Source organism: Polypterus senegalus, chromosome 11, assembly GCF_016835505.1.
Source record: "Polypterus senegalus isolate Bchr_013 chromosome 11, ASM1683550v1, whole genome shotgun sequence".
Taxonomy (NCBI): domain Eukaryota; kingdom Metazoa; phylum Chordata; class Cladistia; order Polypteriformes; family Polypteridae; genus Polypterus; species Polypterus senegalus.
In genome coordinates, this window is record NC_053164.1 from 96,289,514 (window position 1) to 96,307,487 (window position 17,974).

The following is a 17,974-nucleotide window of genomic DNA, read 5'->3' on the forward strand; positions in this document are numbered from 1 at the left end:
ATCTAAAAAAAAAAAAATTCACAATTCCTAGGTGGACTCTCTAAAATCAAGGTGTCCTCTGCCAACCCCAATGGAATCCTGCAGCAAGTGGAGATGGCCGTGCCCGTCGACAGGAAAACTTTTTAATCACAGGCACCTCACCTTCCTCTTTTGTCTCCCACTGCCACCCCTCGGCCTTATGCAGGAATGTCCTGTGAACATAAGGTCACTTCAGCTACCTACCCCAAAAAATACTCAGTTGGAGTGGCCCTCTTCAGCCCCCTTGAGCATTGCTGATAAAAATAACACACACACAACAAGTTTACTTACCACCAGTTTATTAGTATCACATTGACACTGGTATAGGAAACAAGGACTTCATCTCATTTTCATTCTATTCTTCTGAATATTTACTATATTTACGCCTAACAAACAGAGCATTAGTATACTGATTTCTACATTAAACAAAACCAATTTTGCTTGCTTCAGAATTAGAAAACAAATATCATGGAAGGGAGGCAAATGCATATATCTTCACACTTTCACTAAAATATCAACAAAAATTAGCAGTAAGTATGGACAAGAAATGCATGGCTGTAGACTGAAAAATTCCACCCAAGATCATGAGCCATATTGGTAAAACAAGAGAAAGTCGTTTCTGTACTCTTCCTACATTAAATTGCCTCAAACACAAAAATTCCCAATCCTGATTATGTAAACCTGCAATCTCCCTCCCTCTTTCTCTAAACTCAAGACTGTATTTTCATATATACTGAATGTTCAGGCTTGAAAGGTGTCCTCTGTCATTTTAATTGCAAAAGTCAATAATTCTCAGTGCATGGAATCAATACAAAAAAAAAAAAAAAAATGTAGGGATAAGTCAACAACTTTGATCCCTATAAATTGCACAAGTAATAGAAATCTCTTGCATGTTATTGGCTGGATTCAATATTTAGCCATTTAAAATAGAAATACCTAAAACACAACTAATATTTAAGATAAAGATGATATTTATTCAGAAACTGTGGGCAAGAGTAAATATCATTGCCCAGTATTCCAGTTTCTTAAGCGTCATAATGGTACACCAATGACACTTCTTTTACACATGTAACTTTTCTTACACTGCAAACATTTTCTGCACACTTGCTTAAAATAATGAGTAATGTCCAACTATATGGGGCCCAATGTAATAGTGGCAGTCTCATTCAGTTAAATTTAATACTGAATACAAGCCAAAACATATTAAGAAGTTAAAATTTTATATTTAACGATCTTCAATAAATATGAATTAGAGTAAGCAGGTCCTGCATTCAATTATGGAAATCTACCAATTATCTAAATGAAAGACAAGCATATCATTGGGAGGTACATTTTTGGGCAAAATGTGTATTATCTTTTTTTAACTTGGCTCTACCTTGTTTCCTTAAAACATGTTTCATTCACTTTTACATTTTAATTTATCTTAAATTGTTTAAATATAACTCTGGATAAAGATCTGAGGGGTATTATGCACCATTCAGTCATGCCTTTAACCTAAAAGTTAGGAATTACATTACATACATTCTACAAATCAGTAAATTAAGTCTGGTAATACTTGTTTTTGAAAGAAAAAAAAAAAAAAGTCCAAACCTACATATATTAAAACAAAATAATTGAACTAGAGGAATGGGTGCTTGCTAATAAAGTACAGTGTGGTAGACAAAAAGGTCTATCAAATAGGGTAGACGGCATTTCGTTTACTCTGTTAATTTTAAGGCAAAACTTTCAAAATACTTTACAGGAGCTGCAGCATTTACTAAAGCAAAGAGAGAAATTCATGAGCTCCTCAATTCTAAATAGTACTAAAATGAATGAAGTCTGTTGGCCGATATAAATATTATGGTGTATAACAGATGGAAAGGTTCGTCTATTTTTCTTGATTTTCTTGAAAAGAAGCACATAAAAAAATAAAAACACTGTGTTCTGCAGTGATGAACCTCAAAATTTCAGGCCCCAAGAAGTGTTCTATATTACACACATTGAATGTTGTACATAATGAATATAAAGACTTCACCAATTTTGTCAATTTTAAGGACACAAATGAATTAATTCAACTAATGTTGAAAAAAAAAAAAAAAACTGACTGTGACAATCCACCTGGATATTTGTTTAGTTTAAATTTCTGTAATAATTTGTATCAGGTTAGCTTCTGTAAACCAATAAAACCGCAAGAATTTTATGTCTTAACATATCCGATATCCCTCAATCTGGGACAACCTCAGATGTGCTCAAAATAGGCAAACAAGTGTTAAAAATAAGAAAAAAATGGCAAGCAGGCCTGAGATCTAACAATTGTGCCCTTTTTTTTATTGATTTTCTTACTCAAAAATCTTCTCTTGCTTTCTTCCACAACAAACAGCAGGGTAGAGCTTCTGGTCTCCTTCATAAAACAAACTACTTCAGACTTTTCTTCAGCTCTCTAGAATTTGAACAGTGTACTAAAGCCTTCCTTAAAAATTTACTTTGCACCCCTATACTGGATCAGTTAAAACAATAGTGAAAGGAGCGGACAGCTGAAGGAGGAGGATATGATGATCTGGAATATTTCATAGGTGCAAGAGTTTACTGTGCTAATGGCATGGTCATGATACCAGAGTTCACTTTAGCAAAAGCAACTCGTCTGCAGATTGTTTAACATGAGATAAATGGAAGTAGAAAGGGAGCCAGGCCATGACAACTGGTAAAGTGTTAAGGGTTGGCAACCATAATATGTGGGTTAAGTATTTTCTAGATGTTGATCCTTCAAATAAGTGGTGGTGGACAGTTCCACTTAAAAACAGGCAAACTTGCATGCACTTTATGAAGCTCTATGTATGTTAAGTATTCCTGTGCCTGGGTTCAGACTGAAACAACAGTCTAAACTTTACCAGTACCTTCATCCAAGACATTTAAACAACACCTAGCATCTGCATATATACTCTCCCAGCTACATTCGGTTAGTAAATGTAATTAAATTGAGGAGGAAAAGTCAAGGTATTTCTCCTATATATGGATTTCACAACACACATCACAGAACTGTGGCACCCACGTTTAAACTTTTCAAAGATCAATTTTAATTAACAAAGCACTTCTGAAACCTTTGTGCTGCTAATTAGCACTACTATTTTCCACCACCCCCAAAAAAATTTCAGTGTAAAAAATTGACAATATGAAGAATTGTGAACTAGAGGGTTTAGAAAGTGATGAAAATAAATCTTGTTAAAAAGAAAAAAAGAAAAAAAAAAGATAAAACTGACATCCAAAAGCACTTGGCATTTAATATGAAAAGTTAAATGTTACCCATTGTATAAATTAGTGCATGCAAGAGGTCCTAAACTTTTTCATTTCAAGTTTAAAAAAAAAAAAATGTAGAGTCTAATCATGACCATTAAGTGTTCCTAAACAGGATTTCTGAAGTAAGCACTTATCAAATAACAACTGTAACTGGCAATGAAATGCAATCGCACCATCTCGCGTGGCACACTTCCATACTTGTGGGGGTAGGTTTTTATGTCTCTTCAAATAACTTCTGCTTCTGTGTTTTACACGTCATTTAAACAGTGGCTTGAAGAACCCTATAGTCACATTTAGCAAAGTTCAGACAAAAACAAGCAAAAATAAATATAAAAAAAGCCACTGAACTTATTTTTCTCTCTCTTCTTCTAGAATGTTTTTCACATTACAACTTTTGCAAAGACACATGGATGCTGGCTCAAGCTGAGGTGAGCACATTCCTTTGCAAGTGTAGTTTTACTGTTACATTAATTATTTAATAGCTTTACTAGCTGACTCAGTGCAGTACAACGAGTGTAGGGTTGGGGTTGTGATGACATTTTTTATTCAGCTTTACGTTTGGCCACACCTGGAACCTTCGCCTGGACCCTGCAAAGAGAAGAGGAAAAGGTTAAAAATGCAAGAATGCTACATGCACTTTACCCTAATTTTATGCCTTCCTTAGTATAATAAAATCTCTCTTACCAATTCAATTAAGTGGAAAAAAAAGCTTCAAGTAGGAACAGTTAACACACCATTAATCAAAGTACATTAACTAGTGCATACTTATAATGCAGATTTATTTGCCTCTACATCTCATATTTTGGATGATAGCAATTGTGTGCACATAACTAATTTCTACTGTTGCCAGGAGACCAATATTTAATTTGTTATTTGTCAACATTTAATGTTAAAGTGCTTAATGACCTTTTGTGACCCTCTCATTAGTTAAGCTCACAGTTTTCAAAACCCTGCAAATCTTATGTTGTCTCTCAAGGTTCTAGGCTCACAACATGACGTTACATTTGGAAATACAGGATAAAGCTTGATTGTGCAAGAGCAATGACAAAACCAGTCAGTCACATATTTTCCTGTTCTCCTCAATCAAAAAAAAGACCACAGTGCACTTATACCACCATGTGTAAATCCAAAACAAATGTGATTAATCATCAGCGTCAAGCTCAGATGGCACAGTCAACATTGACAAATCACATTTCAGTATTCCTAGCAACCTACTGTTTTGATTTTTTTTTCTTTAAATAGTTGTCATATTCTTTAGATGTAAAGTAAAATATGTTTAATTTATACAAAAATACACTCTTATTTTGCATTTTCTTATCTGGTTAATACATGTAACATTATTCTTTCAGTAGAAAGGGGAATTCAACATGTTTTGCATTCTATTATCCATTTATAGGAAAGTGATAGAAATTCAGATTATGAATGCCACTTAGATATAGCAGGTAGAAAACACTGATAACATTTTTAAAAAGAGTGAATTCACAGAGAGAACAGGGTAGCAGTTCAAACTGCAGGAGAAGACACATCCCAAATGGGATTCTATTACCTGGCCACAGATACCCTAAAATAGAGCAGGAATATCTTGTGTTGCTAGTGGGCAGAAGCAATATCTGCCTATAGTAACCCACCTCTCCTCTGAGGAAGTGTAGCCTCTGTGTGATGCGGACTGACCAAGAAATTGATGAATTTGTTGAATGTTCAATAACTTAGTACAAATAAAAAATAAGCTACAAGCTTTTGGTGAAAGAAGTACTCTTTAATAAGTCGTCCATAGTGACGCCAAGCTAGCTTAGGGTTTTTAATATCATAAAATACAGAAAGAAGCACTTTACTTGCATATTAACTGAAAATCCTCATCAATAGGTTTATTAACATATGTAACATTTTATATCACTACAAAAATTGGACTGCCAATTAGACATCATCACCATTTAATGAATATCTGACTATTTGAAAAAACAATGTGCAAATAGTGACCATCAAAACAAATTAAATGTCTAAGCTGAACTTCCACCGTGTTTTTTTAGGTGAACGTTTCTGTTTTAACAGAGAACATTTGCGCATATATATATACACATATACACATATATACATATATACATATACATACATACAGACAGATGTTATGCAAACCTAAACCTAAAGCGTTTCATTGTCTCCAGTGAGAGCTTGTTTCTCTTACTTGTGTTTAAATCTGAAACCAAAAATTTTACAAAACAACATAGGCAGATCAGAAATGTATAAAGATATTTTTACTTGCATGTCTCAGTAGTTATTCTAGATAAAAATTCTGACAAAAATTTAATTCTCTCACATAAGGTTGTGTTAGGAATTTCACAAAAAAATAAATAAATAAAATTAACAGTGTGACCTAAACTTGTTTCTAAGAACAACTACAAACATGAATTGCTTAATGAAAAATTTGAATTTTAAACTACAAAAGTTCATGGAAATAAACTTGTCATTCAAACAGACTAGAAATTGACTTACTTTGAAACAGCACATTTAATGTGCTCACGAACCATCCCAACATAGTGGTCTATTTGAGCCTATAAAGAAGCAAAGCAGACAAAATGTTTAAGAAGCCAAAGCTGTAATTAGGAATGTGGGATTGCAATGGAATTTACATATTGTATACTACATCAAAAATAGGTATGGATTTGCCTAAATCTGTAATATGGGAAGATGCAGACAAATATTTATAACTTAGCGTTTTAATAGCTATGCAATGTAAGGGCCTCTTTTGAACTTACAAGGATCCAAAATGGCCTTAAACACATTAAGGGTTTTTATTTTGTGTCGATGCTTTCAGCTTACAGTAACGGCTTACAAAAAGGAAGACAGAATGAATGTTCAATTCAAAATTGTTGCCATAAATGTAATTCCACTTCCCCCATCCAGCTTTTCATACTTTGAAACTGATGAGTAAATCTACTTCAAACATCTTTATTTATAAGGGGAAAAAAAAAATTCCAGTACATGATACAACTTGTCAGAAAACAGCAATGCATATCCTTCAATAACCTGACACAGAAATGAAACTTTAAAAGGAAAGATATCACAAAAATTGTAGTAAATATAATGTTTAAAAAGCACCATACTCAATAAAATATTCAGTGAAATACATTACAGTATTTCAAACAATCAACAATTAATTGTATTTTCCCCTTTGCAAAATTAAAAATCTTCAATAAACAGATGACATAAAAAAATCATGACACTAGCAGAAATATGACTGCGCACTGTAGTGAAGACAGTCTATTTACAAGGTTATAAAAAATGATTTTGGGTTTATTTCAAATGGTGTAATGCTCATAGATCACATGACTGAGAAAGACCGACTTAAATCTGCGAATTATGAAACTGCCAGATTACCTACCTAAAGTACTTGTATCTAAAATAAACTGCCATGGTGCATAATTAACATTCTCACCTTATACTTTTCATAAAAGACAGGAACACTGAATATTAAAATGTCAGCTGCAAAACAAAAATAAAACTTAGATCAGTTCAACATAAATGTACATGTTACACGATGTACAGAACACATGCTGTAAATTTTAGGTATGCTGGTACAAGCGTAATGTAGTGCATAGGGCGTCTTACTGACAACACAAAGTAAATGCAGAGACATAAAACTAAAATTTCCTATTATAGCTACTGATTATCTAAAGAATCGTCAAGTATGAAGAATGCAGTCTGGTCAAGACAGTTTTTCAGAAAAAACAGGAACATGAATTAAAAGCAATGAAGATAGAAAGAACATACTTTATGTAAGGTGGCAGAGCATACACCGCAAACAATTTTCTGAGAGTAAGAAAATTGATGCAAGTTAGTCCTCCCATATAATGTTAGTAGATGCAAAATAAAATGTCCTTTAGAAAAACTCTAGAACATGACTCAGATTTATGTTCAATTTTTGCTGAATAATGATGGTCTTGTGGAATAATGCATAGTGTGTTTGACTGGAATGTCCAACTATGACTTATAAACAGGCACATTTCATTTTCTCCTATTTGAAAAGTTTTAAAATATTAAATCAATGTCCTCATGATGACAAAACTTAATCTAGTAGTATTTTGATATGGGCATAATTTACAGTGGACATAAAGTCTACACACCCCTGCCAAAAATCACAGATTTTGTGTAATAAGAAATGAAACCAAGATAAATCCTTTCAGAACTTACAACTTTATTGTAAAATTGCAATCTATTCAAGGAAGGTGAAAACAAATCAGGAACTTCAGTGAAAACAGAAAACACACAAACATACAAAAACCTGGCTGTATTAGCGTGCACACCACCTAAACTAATATGTAGTTAATGCACCTTTTGATTTTATTACAGTACTCAGTCTTTTTGGGCAAGTTATCAGTTTGGCACATCTGGACTTTTTGCCCACTCCTCCTTGCAAAAAATTTCCAGACCTGTCAAATTATGACAGCATCTCCTATGCAAAGCTCTCTTTAGATCACCCCCCCAGATTTTCAACTGGATTAAGGTTTGGGCTCTGGCTAGGCCATTCCAGAACACTGATCCTTTTTTTATAATTGCTTTGGGTGAAAGGTGTCGTACCTATTCATCTTCAGCTTCAGAGCAGAGGCTTGAAGGTTTTATGCCTCACTGAGGCTATGGTGTTCCTTTGGTAATGTGCCATATTGTTTCTGTGCCAAATATGCCTTTTGGAATTATGGCCAAATAACTCCACCTTATCAGACAATTATACATTTTTCCACATGGTTGTGGGAGACCGGGTATAACTTTTTGAAAAGTTTAGCCAGGCTAGGATATTTTTCTTTGTGAAAAAAGGCTTTTGTCTTGCTATCCTACCCCACAACCTAGACATATGAAGAATTTGGTTGATTGCTGTCACATGTAGAGAACAACCAGTACTTGCCAGGAAATCTTGCAGCTCCTTTAATGTCTGCTGCAGCTTCTTGGTGGCCTGCCCGACTAGTTTTCTCCTGTCTTCTCATCAGTTTTGGAGGAACGTCCTGATCATAGTACAGTTAGAGTTGAGCCATATTTTCTCCACTTGTTGATGACTGTCTTTACCGTTTTCCATGGGATGTTTAATGCTTTGGATACTTTTTGTACACCTGTCCTAATTGGTACCTTTAAATGATTAGATCCCGTTCATGTTTCAAAAGCTCTCTGCAGACCATGGCTTTTGGAGTATACTGCAACCAAAAGGATGTCAAAATAATCCTACAGGAACATCCAAAGTTTATCTGAGCTCAATCAGAGCCACTTTAATTGATGTCAGGTGAATACTAACTACTATTTGATTATTAAAGAGTGTGCATACTAATGCAACCCATTTTTATGTTTTTTTTTCTTTTTTCACTAAACAGTTTGATTTGTTTTTACCTTCATTTTATAGATTTGTAGTTTTGCAATGAAGGTGGAATAAGTTCCAACAGGATTTAACTTTGTTTTATTTTTATTACACAAAATCTGCAATTTTGGCAGGGGTCTGTGGACTTTTTATAACCACTGTATAAATCAAGCTTCCACTGCATAGCTTAAGTGGGTGGCTATGAAGTTATTCCCCTAAATAAAAGTGCCAAAATAAAAAGTTGATTTCAATTTGAGTCTAGTAGTGCATGACACAGTTACCACCTGCCATTAACAGTGGGGCTAGTACATACAAGAGTATATTAGATGGGTACTGTTTTAACTGGCAAAAAGTAATAATATTCATAACATACAGCTGTAATATCTCACCAATAATTAGCAGTGTAATGCCATTGAAGATTGCACCAACGTAAGTAAGAAGCCACATCACAACAGCAAGCTGTGGAAGAATACAAATAAGGATGACCATTAAAAATAATGCAAAAATGCAAACAGAGTCTAAGAAGGCATTTTGATATTAATAGTCACTTTGATGCCAACTGAATTATGTGGTTATTTTAATTTCTCACCTATAACACTGCATATGCCAGAAGGGGTTATAGTTTAGTTTCAATTAGATGTTTATGGAAAATAAGGTTGGTTAAAGAATGGAGGATATGAAGCCAGGTTAACTGTAAATCTAAATTTCTGTCTAGTAATTCATATGCTTTCCCATATTTTTCATATTTACTAAGTAATTAATGTAGAATTCAACATTTGCAGTTCACCATGCAATGTATGTGTCTGTTATATGCTATTTGACACAGGGTTTGTAAAAGCAGTAATATGCCTCACTGTATAATTATGATGATGCATATTGCTAAAAATGTTTGTGATGCACAATCTTTTGAAATGACAGACACGGCAACAGGATGGAAACACAAATGCCAATCCTTTTTCTGCGGAGTAAAACATCAGTTTTAGTTTGTAGTGGACAAGAAACCTGGTTTGCACAGGACAGTACTGTTTGTCAAAGTTATTTCTTCACAATCATGGTATATAAAATTTACAACATAACATTGTGTTCTGAAGCTTTTTTTTCCAGAAATTTTAAAATTACCTTGTCTGTTCATGAAATTTATACAATGGGACTAATGTATACATGGGTTCATTGATGACTGTAGAAACATAAAAGAAAAAAAAAATCCATGTTCACTTTGAACCAGCAAAGATTTCAATTCAAGAAAATCAGACTTTCACTTTTGGAGTCATTCTTGCAAAAATGAAAGAAAACTAGAAAAAATTCTTATCACCGATTCTTGGAACTATTTTTTTTGAGGTAAGAATACATTCCTCTTTTGCCTGGTGTGTTCACAGTCTGCATCATGGGTGGAGTTGTGAAAACCCAACAAGCACACAGTTCCAAGCTATATTCTGTTTAGAATTCTACTTTTGCCTCTGCAGTTCTGTTTTGTCAACAGTTATGTTCTGGCAAAGTTTGTAATAACAGAGATGTATGTTTACATCATATGATTATTTTTTCCTAAATGACAATTACTTTTCCCCCAGTCTGTGTGAGATTCATAGTGAGTGGCAGCATAGTGAAAAGAGCACATAAGAGTTCCGTAGTACTTTTAACAAATAAACAATCCATTTGTAAATACAAGGAAAGAACATGGAAAACTCATGCAGACAATGGCATGGCGAGGCTGGAATGATACCTCTGTGCTACCAACAGAACCAGCAATATTGATGGCTGGGGGCCAAAGGCGCAAACTATGGACACAGCAATTGCCAAGACCTGTAAACTATCATCTTGTTTGGAGACTCTAATAGCTTTATCTTGTTTGACAGATTATTAGTAGAGTTTGCCCGTTTGGTAGGAAAAAAAGCTGACCAAGACTGTGCTCATGATGCATAGCCACAGATAAGAAGTGAAGGGAAAAGTGTGGCATATAGGTGTTCTCCGACCCTGAGCGGAGCGTAGTGTGCTGGAAATACATATCGTTGCATGGTAGAAGAGGCTGCTGAAATAATGAGATAAGCTTCTGTATTGTAAAAGAATATAAGCAATGATAAGTGTGCCCTTTTCAGTTATTATAGCCTGTCTACAGAACAGTGATACAGTAGCAATTCACATCAGGGTACCAACATTCAGTGTCACTAGCAGCACTGCATGAGGACTTTCCATGGTAAATCCACGCCCTTGGCTCGGAAAGATGCCATGGCAGAAAACGAACAGCAGTTGCAAAGTGCACAGTCTCCTTTTAAGATGGCCGAGTGTCACGATTATGTATTGCATTGTGCTTATTTTCTTCATTTCTAAAAAATGGATACACCATTTTACAATGTGTGTAATCTAAATATGCAAATATATATTTGAAAACATTTTTGGCTTGAAAAATGGATGTATTCATTAAGACTTGAGGCATTTTTCATTCACTGATAGAGCCATGTATCCTTTAGCACAACTGTCAGCTGCAAGAACAGACAAGGACTTTAAAAATGTATAAACAATGCTTCACTTTATAATATATGGGCGGCACGGTGGCGCAGTGGTAGCGCTGCTGCCTCGCAGTTAGGAGACCCGGGTTCGCTTCCCGGGTCCTCCCTACGTGGAGTTTGCATGTTCTCCCCGTGTCTGCGTGGGTTTCCTCCGGGCGCTCCTGTTTCTTCCGACAATCCAAAGACATGCAGGTTAGGTGGATTGGCGATTCTAAATTGGCCCTAGTGTGTGCTTGGTGTGTGGGTGTGTTTGTGTGTGTCCTGCGGTGGGTTGGCACCCTGCCCAGGATTGGTTCCTGCCTTGTGCCCTGTGTTGGCTGGGATTGGCTCCAGCAGACCCCCGTGACCCTGTATTCGGATTCAGCGGGTTAGAAAATGGATGGATGGAATTTTAATATATACCATGATTGTAAAGAAATAACCTTGACTTTAAAAATACCAACCTATTTTTACTTTCTCATATATGAAGTATAGGGAAAGTATTGTAATTGTCGAGATTTTGATAAATCAACGTTTTAGACCTCCCTGACTTTCTTGTATACGACATGTATGAAAATTATTGTAATCCTCCAAAAATTCCATTTCGAGATTTTGATGAATCGACGTTTTAGACCTCCCCGAGTCCAAAATTGATAATTGGTTTGCCCAGCAATCTATTTTTAATAACTTTTGAATAGGCAGACAAACCACATACATGTCTCACCTGCATGAGCAGTGTTATTAATAGTATTTTCTAAAGTAGAAGTTATGAGCTTTGTTCCAATTTCTACCTACCACTCTTCTTTAACTGCAGCATACAACAACACACAATCTTCAAAGCACTAATTACTTGCTTTTCCCTCCAGCAACATTTAGCGTTCATGTATTTATGTTTCTTGTATGCATTATGTTGTTAATGAAAGCAGATTTCTGGAATCCTGACTAGAATACTATGAACCCAATAAGAAAAGGTTTCTATTTGGTAGGTTACAGTAAAAATGCACATACAGTAAACCCTCGTTTATCGCGGTTAATCCGTTCCAGACTCTACCACGATAAATGAATTTCTGCAAAGTAGGATTCTTTATTTATAAATCTAATATTTTCGCAGTTAGAGCATAGAAAACCTGTTTGTGAACTTCTAAATACGTTTTTTTAACATTATTAGAGCCTTCTAGACATGAAATAACATTCTTTAGTCAAAAGTTTAAACTGTGCTCTATGACAAGACAGAGATGACAGTTCTTTCTCACAATTAAAAGAATGCAAACATATCTTCCTCTTCAAAGGACTGCGCGTCACTAGCAAAGAATGTCAGAGAGAGAGAGAGAGAGAGAAAAGCAAACAATCCGAAATCAATACGTGCTGTTGGGCTTTTAAGTATGCAAAGCACCGTGATAAAGCGGCCGCAAGAAAGAGAGCAATGTGAAGGTCCATATCCTCTAGGCAAACAGCCTCTGTGCAAACAGCCCCTCTGCTAACACCCGCTCGTCAGGAGCATAGAATGTGAGAGATAGTGAGAGACAGAGAAAAGCAAACAATCAAAATTCCACAGATGCTGTCAGAGCTTTAAAGTCTGTGAGGCACCGCGCGGGAAGCATATCATATATCATTGAGGAGTTTTATGTAATACGTAATACGTGCACTGATTGGGTCGCTTCTCAGCCATCTGCCAATAGCGTCCCTTGTATGAAATCAACTGGGCAAACCAACTGAGGAAACATATACCATAAAATAAAAGACCCATTATCCGCAGAAATCTGTGAACCAGCAAAAAATCCGTGATATATATTTAGATATGCTTACATTTAAAATCTGCGATGGAGTGAAGCCGTGAAAGTCGAAGTGCGATATAGCGAGGGATCACTGTACTGTATAAAACCAGATTCTTACATCTATTATATGTGAGAAGGATAAAAAACACACACCATCTCCACCAATACATTAGAATATCAAGTTAGTGTTTTAACCTTGAGGGAGTCCACGAGGTCTTCAACAAGGAAGAGGCGCATCAGTTGCTTAAGAATACAATTGAAATGAGAAAGAGCTGTGTCCACATGCCGGCGAAAACTCTCTTGAGACAGTGTCACATTCTTTTCCATGTAGGCTCTGGAAAAGAAAAGTTAATTTTTTGTTTTAAAAGAGAATTAACTCACTTTTACAAAGATTTAAGTCTTCAATGTTAAAAAGTCTTAAAGCCACCACAACTGTACTCTAACACAACAGATTATCAAAAAAACAATCAACATTGATATTCCCAATCAAGTCTTTGGGTTCTTACATGATCCTCTTCAAAACAGATAAAGAATTCTATTTAATTTTTACTTGAAATATTTCAGCTATGAGCAAGAATCAAGTTTGGATTGTCTCTATGTTGCCTGTGGCTGGCCTTTCCTACTTGAACCTGGTACATTATTAGACCTAAACTGAGGATGGGCTGAACAATGAGGAGACACACAAAGTAAGATGGTACAAAGTGCTTAATGCTTTTATTTCGACAATAAAGTGTTCCAATCTCAAAGTGCAGTGCAGGTCTCCATAAAGTAGTCAATATATCCATAAAACAGTGTTCTTGTGAAAGTTAAAATAACAAATACAAAAACCAGTTAAAATATCCAAAATTAAACATTCTATCAGGGCCTGTCCTTCAAAACCATTACGAGACGCAATGGATCCATTCAAAACGACGACTCCTCTGCCAACCCATTAAAGTTTTTTCAGCAAGGGGGAGACATCTATCGGCAAGCAAAGTCAATCCTGCTTGTGTCTTAAGCACCACCCCTTAGCATCCAGTGGGTAACCCTGTGAGCCACTAGATGTCCTTTGATGTTCTGCAAGAGTCCCTCAGAATAGTTGATTGCTCTTACTCCTAAGGAGCTCAAGCTGGAGTGACCCTACACTGTGAGCATCATCCACTCACCCCATGCAACAGCACTGGCTTACGATCCTGCTTTTCTTTCCTTTCCTTACTAAAACAACTGCAAACTGCCACAGGAGTCTAAGTACGCTTTAACACAGTCTACAGGACTTCAAGCAGAGTCACAGCACATAGTTGGCAGTCCATTACAACACCAATGTATACTTGGAAAGGTCATCAAGATTAAAAAAAAAAAAAAATACACACACACACACCTTAAGTTCCATCTGACTTGATTTACACGGCAGAGTATTTATGATCTAATTAGTTAAAAAAAAGTTAGAGGGTTGAATTATTGTTATGGTGTATATAATCTAGAAATTATTCTCTATATTATTATTATTATATTTTGCTCAGTCCCAACAAGATAAATTCAGATGCAGGACACTTTTTAGGCATTATAATAAAATGGCATATCATATTCTCTTCCCTTACAACTCACTATTATAACAGCTGTTCACAGCATAGTGCTAAATAAATTTTACTTATTTATATATCTATATATCTCTATATCTATAGCTTTATCTATAGATCTATAGATATAGATATATTATACACACGTGAACACAATTGTTGGTACCCTTCAGTCAATGAAAGAAAAACTCAAAATGGTCACAGAAATAACTTTAATCTGACAAAAGTAATAATAAATAAAAATTCTATGAAATTTAACTAATAAAAGTCAGACATTGCTTTTCAACCATGCTTCAACAGAATTAATAAAAAAAACAAAAACTCATGAAACAGGCCTGGACAAAAATGATGGTACCCCTAGAAAAGACTGAAAATAATGTGACCAAAGGGACATGTTAATCCAAGGTGTGTCCACTAATTAGCATCACAGGTGTCTACAATCTTGTAATCAGTCAGTGGACCTATATATAGGGCTCCAGGTAGTCACTGTGTTGTTTGGTGACATGGTGTGTACCACACTCAACATGGACCAGAGGAAGCGAAGGAAAGAGGTGTCTCAGGAGATTAGAAAGAAAATTATAGACAAGCATGTCAAAGGTAAAGGCTATAAGACCATCTCGAAGCAGCTTGATGTTCCTGTGACTACAGTTGCACATATTATTCAGAAATTTAAGATCCATGGGACTGTAGCCAACCTCCCTGGACGTGGCCGCAGGAGGAGAATTGACAAATCAAAGAGACGGATAATACGAATGGTAACAAAAGAGCCCAGAAAAACTTCTAAAGAGATCCAAGGTGAACTTCAAGCTCAAGGAACATCAGTGTCAGATCGCACCATCCGTCGTTGTTTGAGCCAAAGTGGACTTCATGGGAGACGACCAAGGAGGACACCATTGTTGAAAACAAATCATAAAAAAGCCAGACTGGAATTTGCCAAACTACATGTGGACAAGGCACAAAGATTCTGGGAGAATGTCCTATGGACAGATGAGACAAAAATTGAACTTTTTGCCAAGGCACATCAGCTCTATGTTCACAGACGGAAAAATGAAGCATATCAAGAAAAGAACACTGTCCCTTCAGTGGCCTTCTATGAGCCCTGACCTCAATCCTATTGAGCATCTTTGGAAAGAGCTGAAACATGCCGTCTGGAAAAGGCACCCTTTAAACCTGAGACAACTGGAGCAGTTTGCTCATGAGGAGTGGGCCAAAATACCTGCTGAGAAGTGCAGAAGTCGTTTGATTGCAGTGATTGCCTCAAAAGGTTGTGCAACAAAATATTAAATTAGGGTACCATCATTTTTGTCCAGGCCTGTTTCATGAGTTTATTTTTTTAAATAATTCTGTTGAAGCATGGTTGAAAATCAATGTCTGACTTTCATTGGTTAAATTTCATAGAATTTTTATTTATTATTACTTTTGTCAGATTAAAGTTATTTCTGTGACCATTGTGAGTTTTTCTTTCATTGACTGAAGGGTACCAACAACTTTGTCCACGTGTGTATAATATATCTATATCTATAGATATATCTATAGATATAGAGATATATAGATATAGATAGATATATAAATAAATAAAATTTATTTAGCACTATGCTGTGAACAGCTGTTATAATAGTGAGTTGTAAGGGAAGAGAATATGATATGCCATTTTATTATAATGCCTAAAAAGTGCATTGCAAAAGTGAAGAGAGAGAGAGAGAGAGAGAGTTGTCTCCAAACACATACCGCTTAATTAAGGCCAAAAAGTTCTATCTTGGAGTTTGCTAAAAGACACCTGAAGGACTCTGAGATGGTGAGAATAAGATTCTCTGGTCTGATGAGACCAAGATAGAACTTTTTGGCCTTAATTCTAAGCGGTATGTATGGAGACAACCAGGCACTGCTCATCACTTGTCCAATACAGTGACCACAGTGAAGCATGGCGGTGGCAGTATCATGCTGTGGGGGTGTTTTTCAGCTGCAGGGACAGGACGACTGGTTGCAATCGAGGGAAAGATGAATACGGCCAAGTACTGGGATATTCTGGACAAAAACCTTCTCCAGAGTGCTAAAGACCTCAGACTGGGCCGAAGGTTTACCTTCCAACAAGACAATGACCCTAAGCACACAGCTAAAATAACGAAGTGGCTTCACAACCCAATTGAGCATCTCTGGAGAGACCTTAAAATGGGTGTCCACCAACATTTACCATCCAAACCTGACAGAATTGGAGAGGATCTGCAAGGAGGAATGGCAGAGGATCCCCAAATCCAGGTGTGAAAAACTTGCTGCATCTTTCCCAAGAAGACTCATGGCTGTATTAGCTCAAAAAGGGTGCTTCTACTAAATACTGAGCAAAGGGTCTGAATACTTAGGACCATGTGTTATTTTAAATCTGCAACAATTTCAAAAATTCTTTTTTATGTCTGTAAATATGGGGTGCTGTGTGTACATTAATGAGGTAAAAAAATTAATTTAAATGATTTTAGCAAATGGCTGCAATATAACAAAGAGTGAAAAATTGTAGGGGGTATTAATACTGTCCGTACCCACTGTATATGTGTGTGTGTGTAATATATATATCTCTATATATCTATATATATATATATATATATCTATATCTCTATATATATCTATATCTCTATATATATCTATATCTCTATATATATCTATATCTCTATATATCTATCTCTATCTCTCTCTCTCTGAATTAAAGGAACACTTTTTAATCAGAGTATAGCATAAAGTCAATGAAACTTATGGCATATTAATCTGGTCAGTTAAGTAGCAGAGGGGTTGTTAATCAGTTTCAGCTGCTGTGGTGTTAATGAAATTAACAACAGATGCACTAGAGGGGCAACAATGAGATGACCCCCAAAACAGGAATGGTTTAACAGGTGGAGGCCACTGACATTTTTCCCTCCTCATCTTTTCTGACTGTTTCTTCACTAGTTTTGCATTTGGCTACAGTCAGTGTCACTACTGGTAGCATGAGGCGATACCTGGACCCTACAGAGGTTGCACAGGTAGTCCAACTTCTCCAGGATGGCACATCAATACGTGTCATTGCCAGAAGGTTTGCTGCGTCTCCCTGCACAGTCTCAAGGGCATGGAGGAGATTCTAGGAGACAAGCAGTTACTCTAGGAGAGCTGGAGAGGGCCATAGAAGGTCCATAACCCATCAGCAGGACCAGTATCTGCTCCTTTGGGCAAGGAGGAACAGGATGAGCACTGCCAGAGCCCTACAAAATGACCTCCAGCAGGCCACTGGTGTGAATGTCTCTGACCAAACAACCAGAAAGACTTCATGTGGGTGACCCAAGGGCCCCATGTCCTCTAATGGGCCCTGAACTCACTGCCTAGCAGGATGCAGCTCGATTGGCATTCACCATAGAATACCAGAATTGGCAGATGCACCACTGGTGCCCTGTGCTTTTTACAGATGAGAGCAGGTTCACCCTGAGCACGTGACAGAAGTGAAAGGGTCTGGAGAAGCCATGGAGAACATTATGCTGCCTGTAACATCATTCAGCATGAGCAGTTTGGTGG

General features: G+C 36.3%; 1 protein-coding gene across 6 annotated transcripts in view; it reads right to left on the minus strand.

Annotated features, from left to right (window-relative positions):
- Window positions 1-300: 300 nt before the first annotated feature.
- The window catches only part of rtn3 (reticulon 3), an 81,215-nt gene continuing 63,541 nt past the window's right edge, over window positions 301-17,974 (minus strand). For all 6 annotated transcript variants that reach the window (XM_039769316.1, XM_039769315.1, XM_039769318.1 and 3 more), the window contains 5 exons: window positions 13,083-13,221; window positions 9,019-9,088; window positions 6,725-6,771; window positions 5,782-5,840; window positions 301-3,879 (listed from right to left, as the gene is read on the minus strand). In XM_039769316.1, coding sequence (XP_039625250.1) covers window positions 3,834-3,879; window positions 5,782-5,840; window positions 6,725-6,771; window positions 9,019-9,088; window positions 13,083-13,221 — 361 coding nt within the window. In that variant the 3' untranslated portion in view covers window positions 301-3,833. The remainder of the gene's footprint in view (window positions 3,880-5,781; window positions 5,841-6,724; window positions 6,772-9,018; window positions 9,089-13,082; window positions 13,222-17,974) is intronic.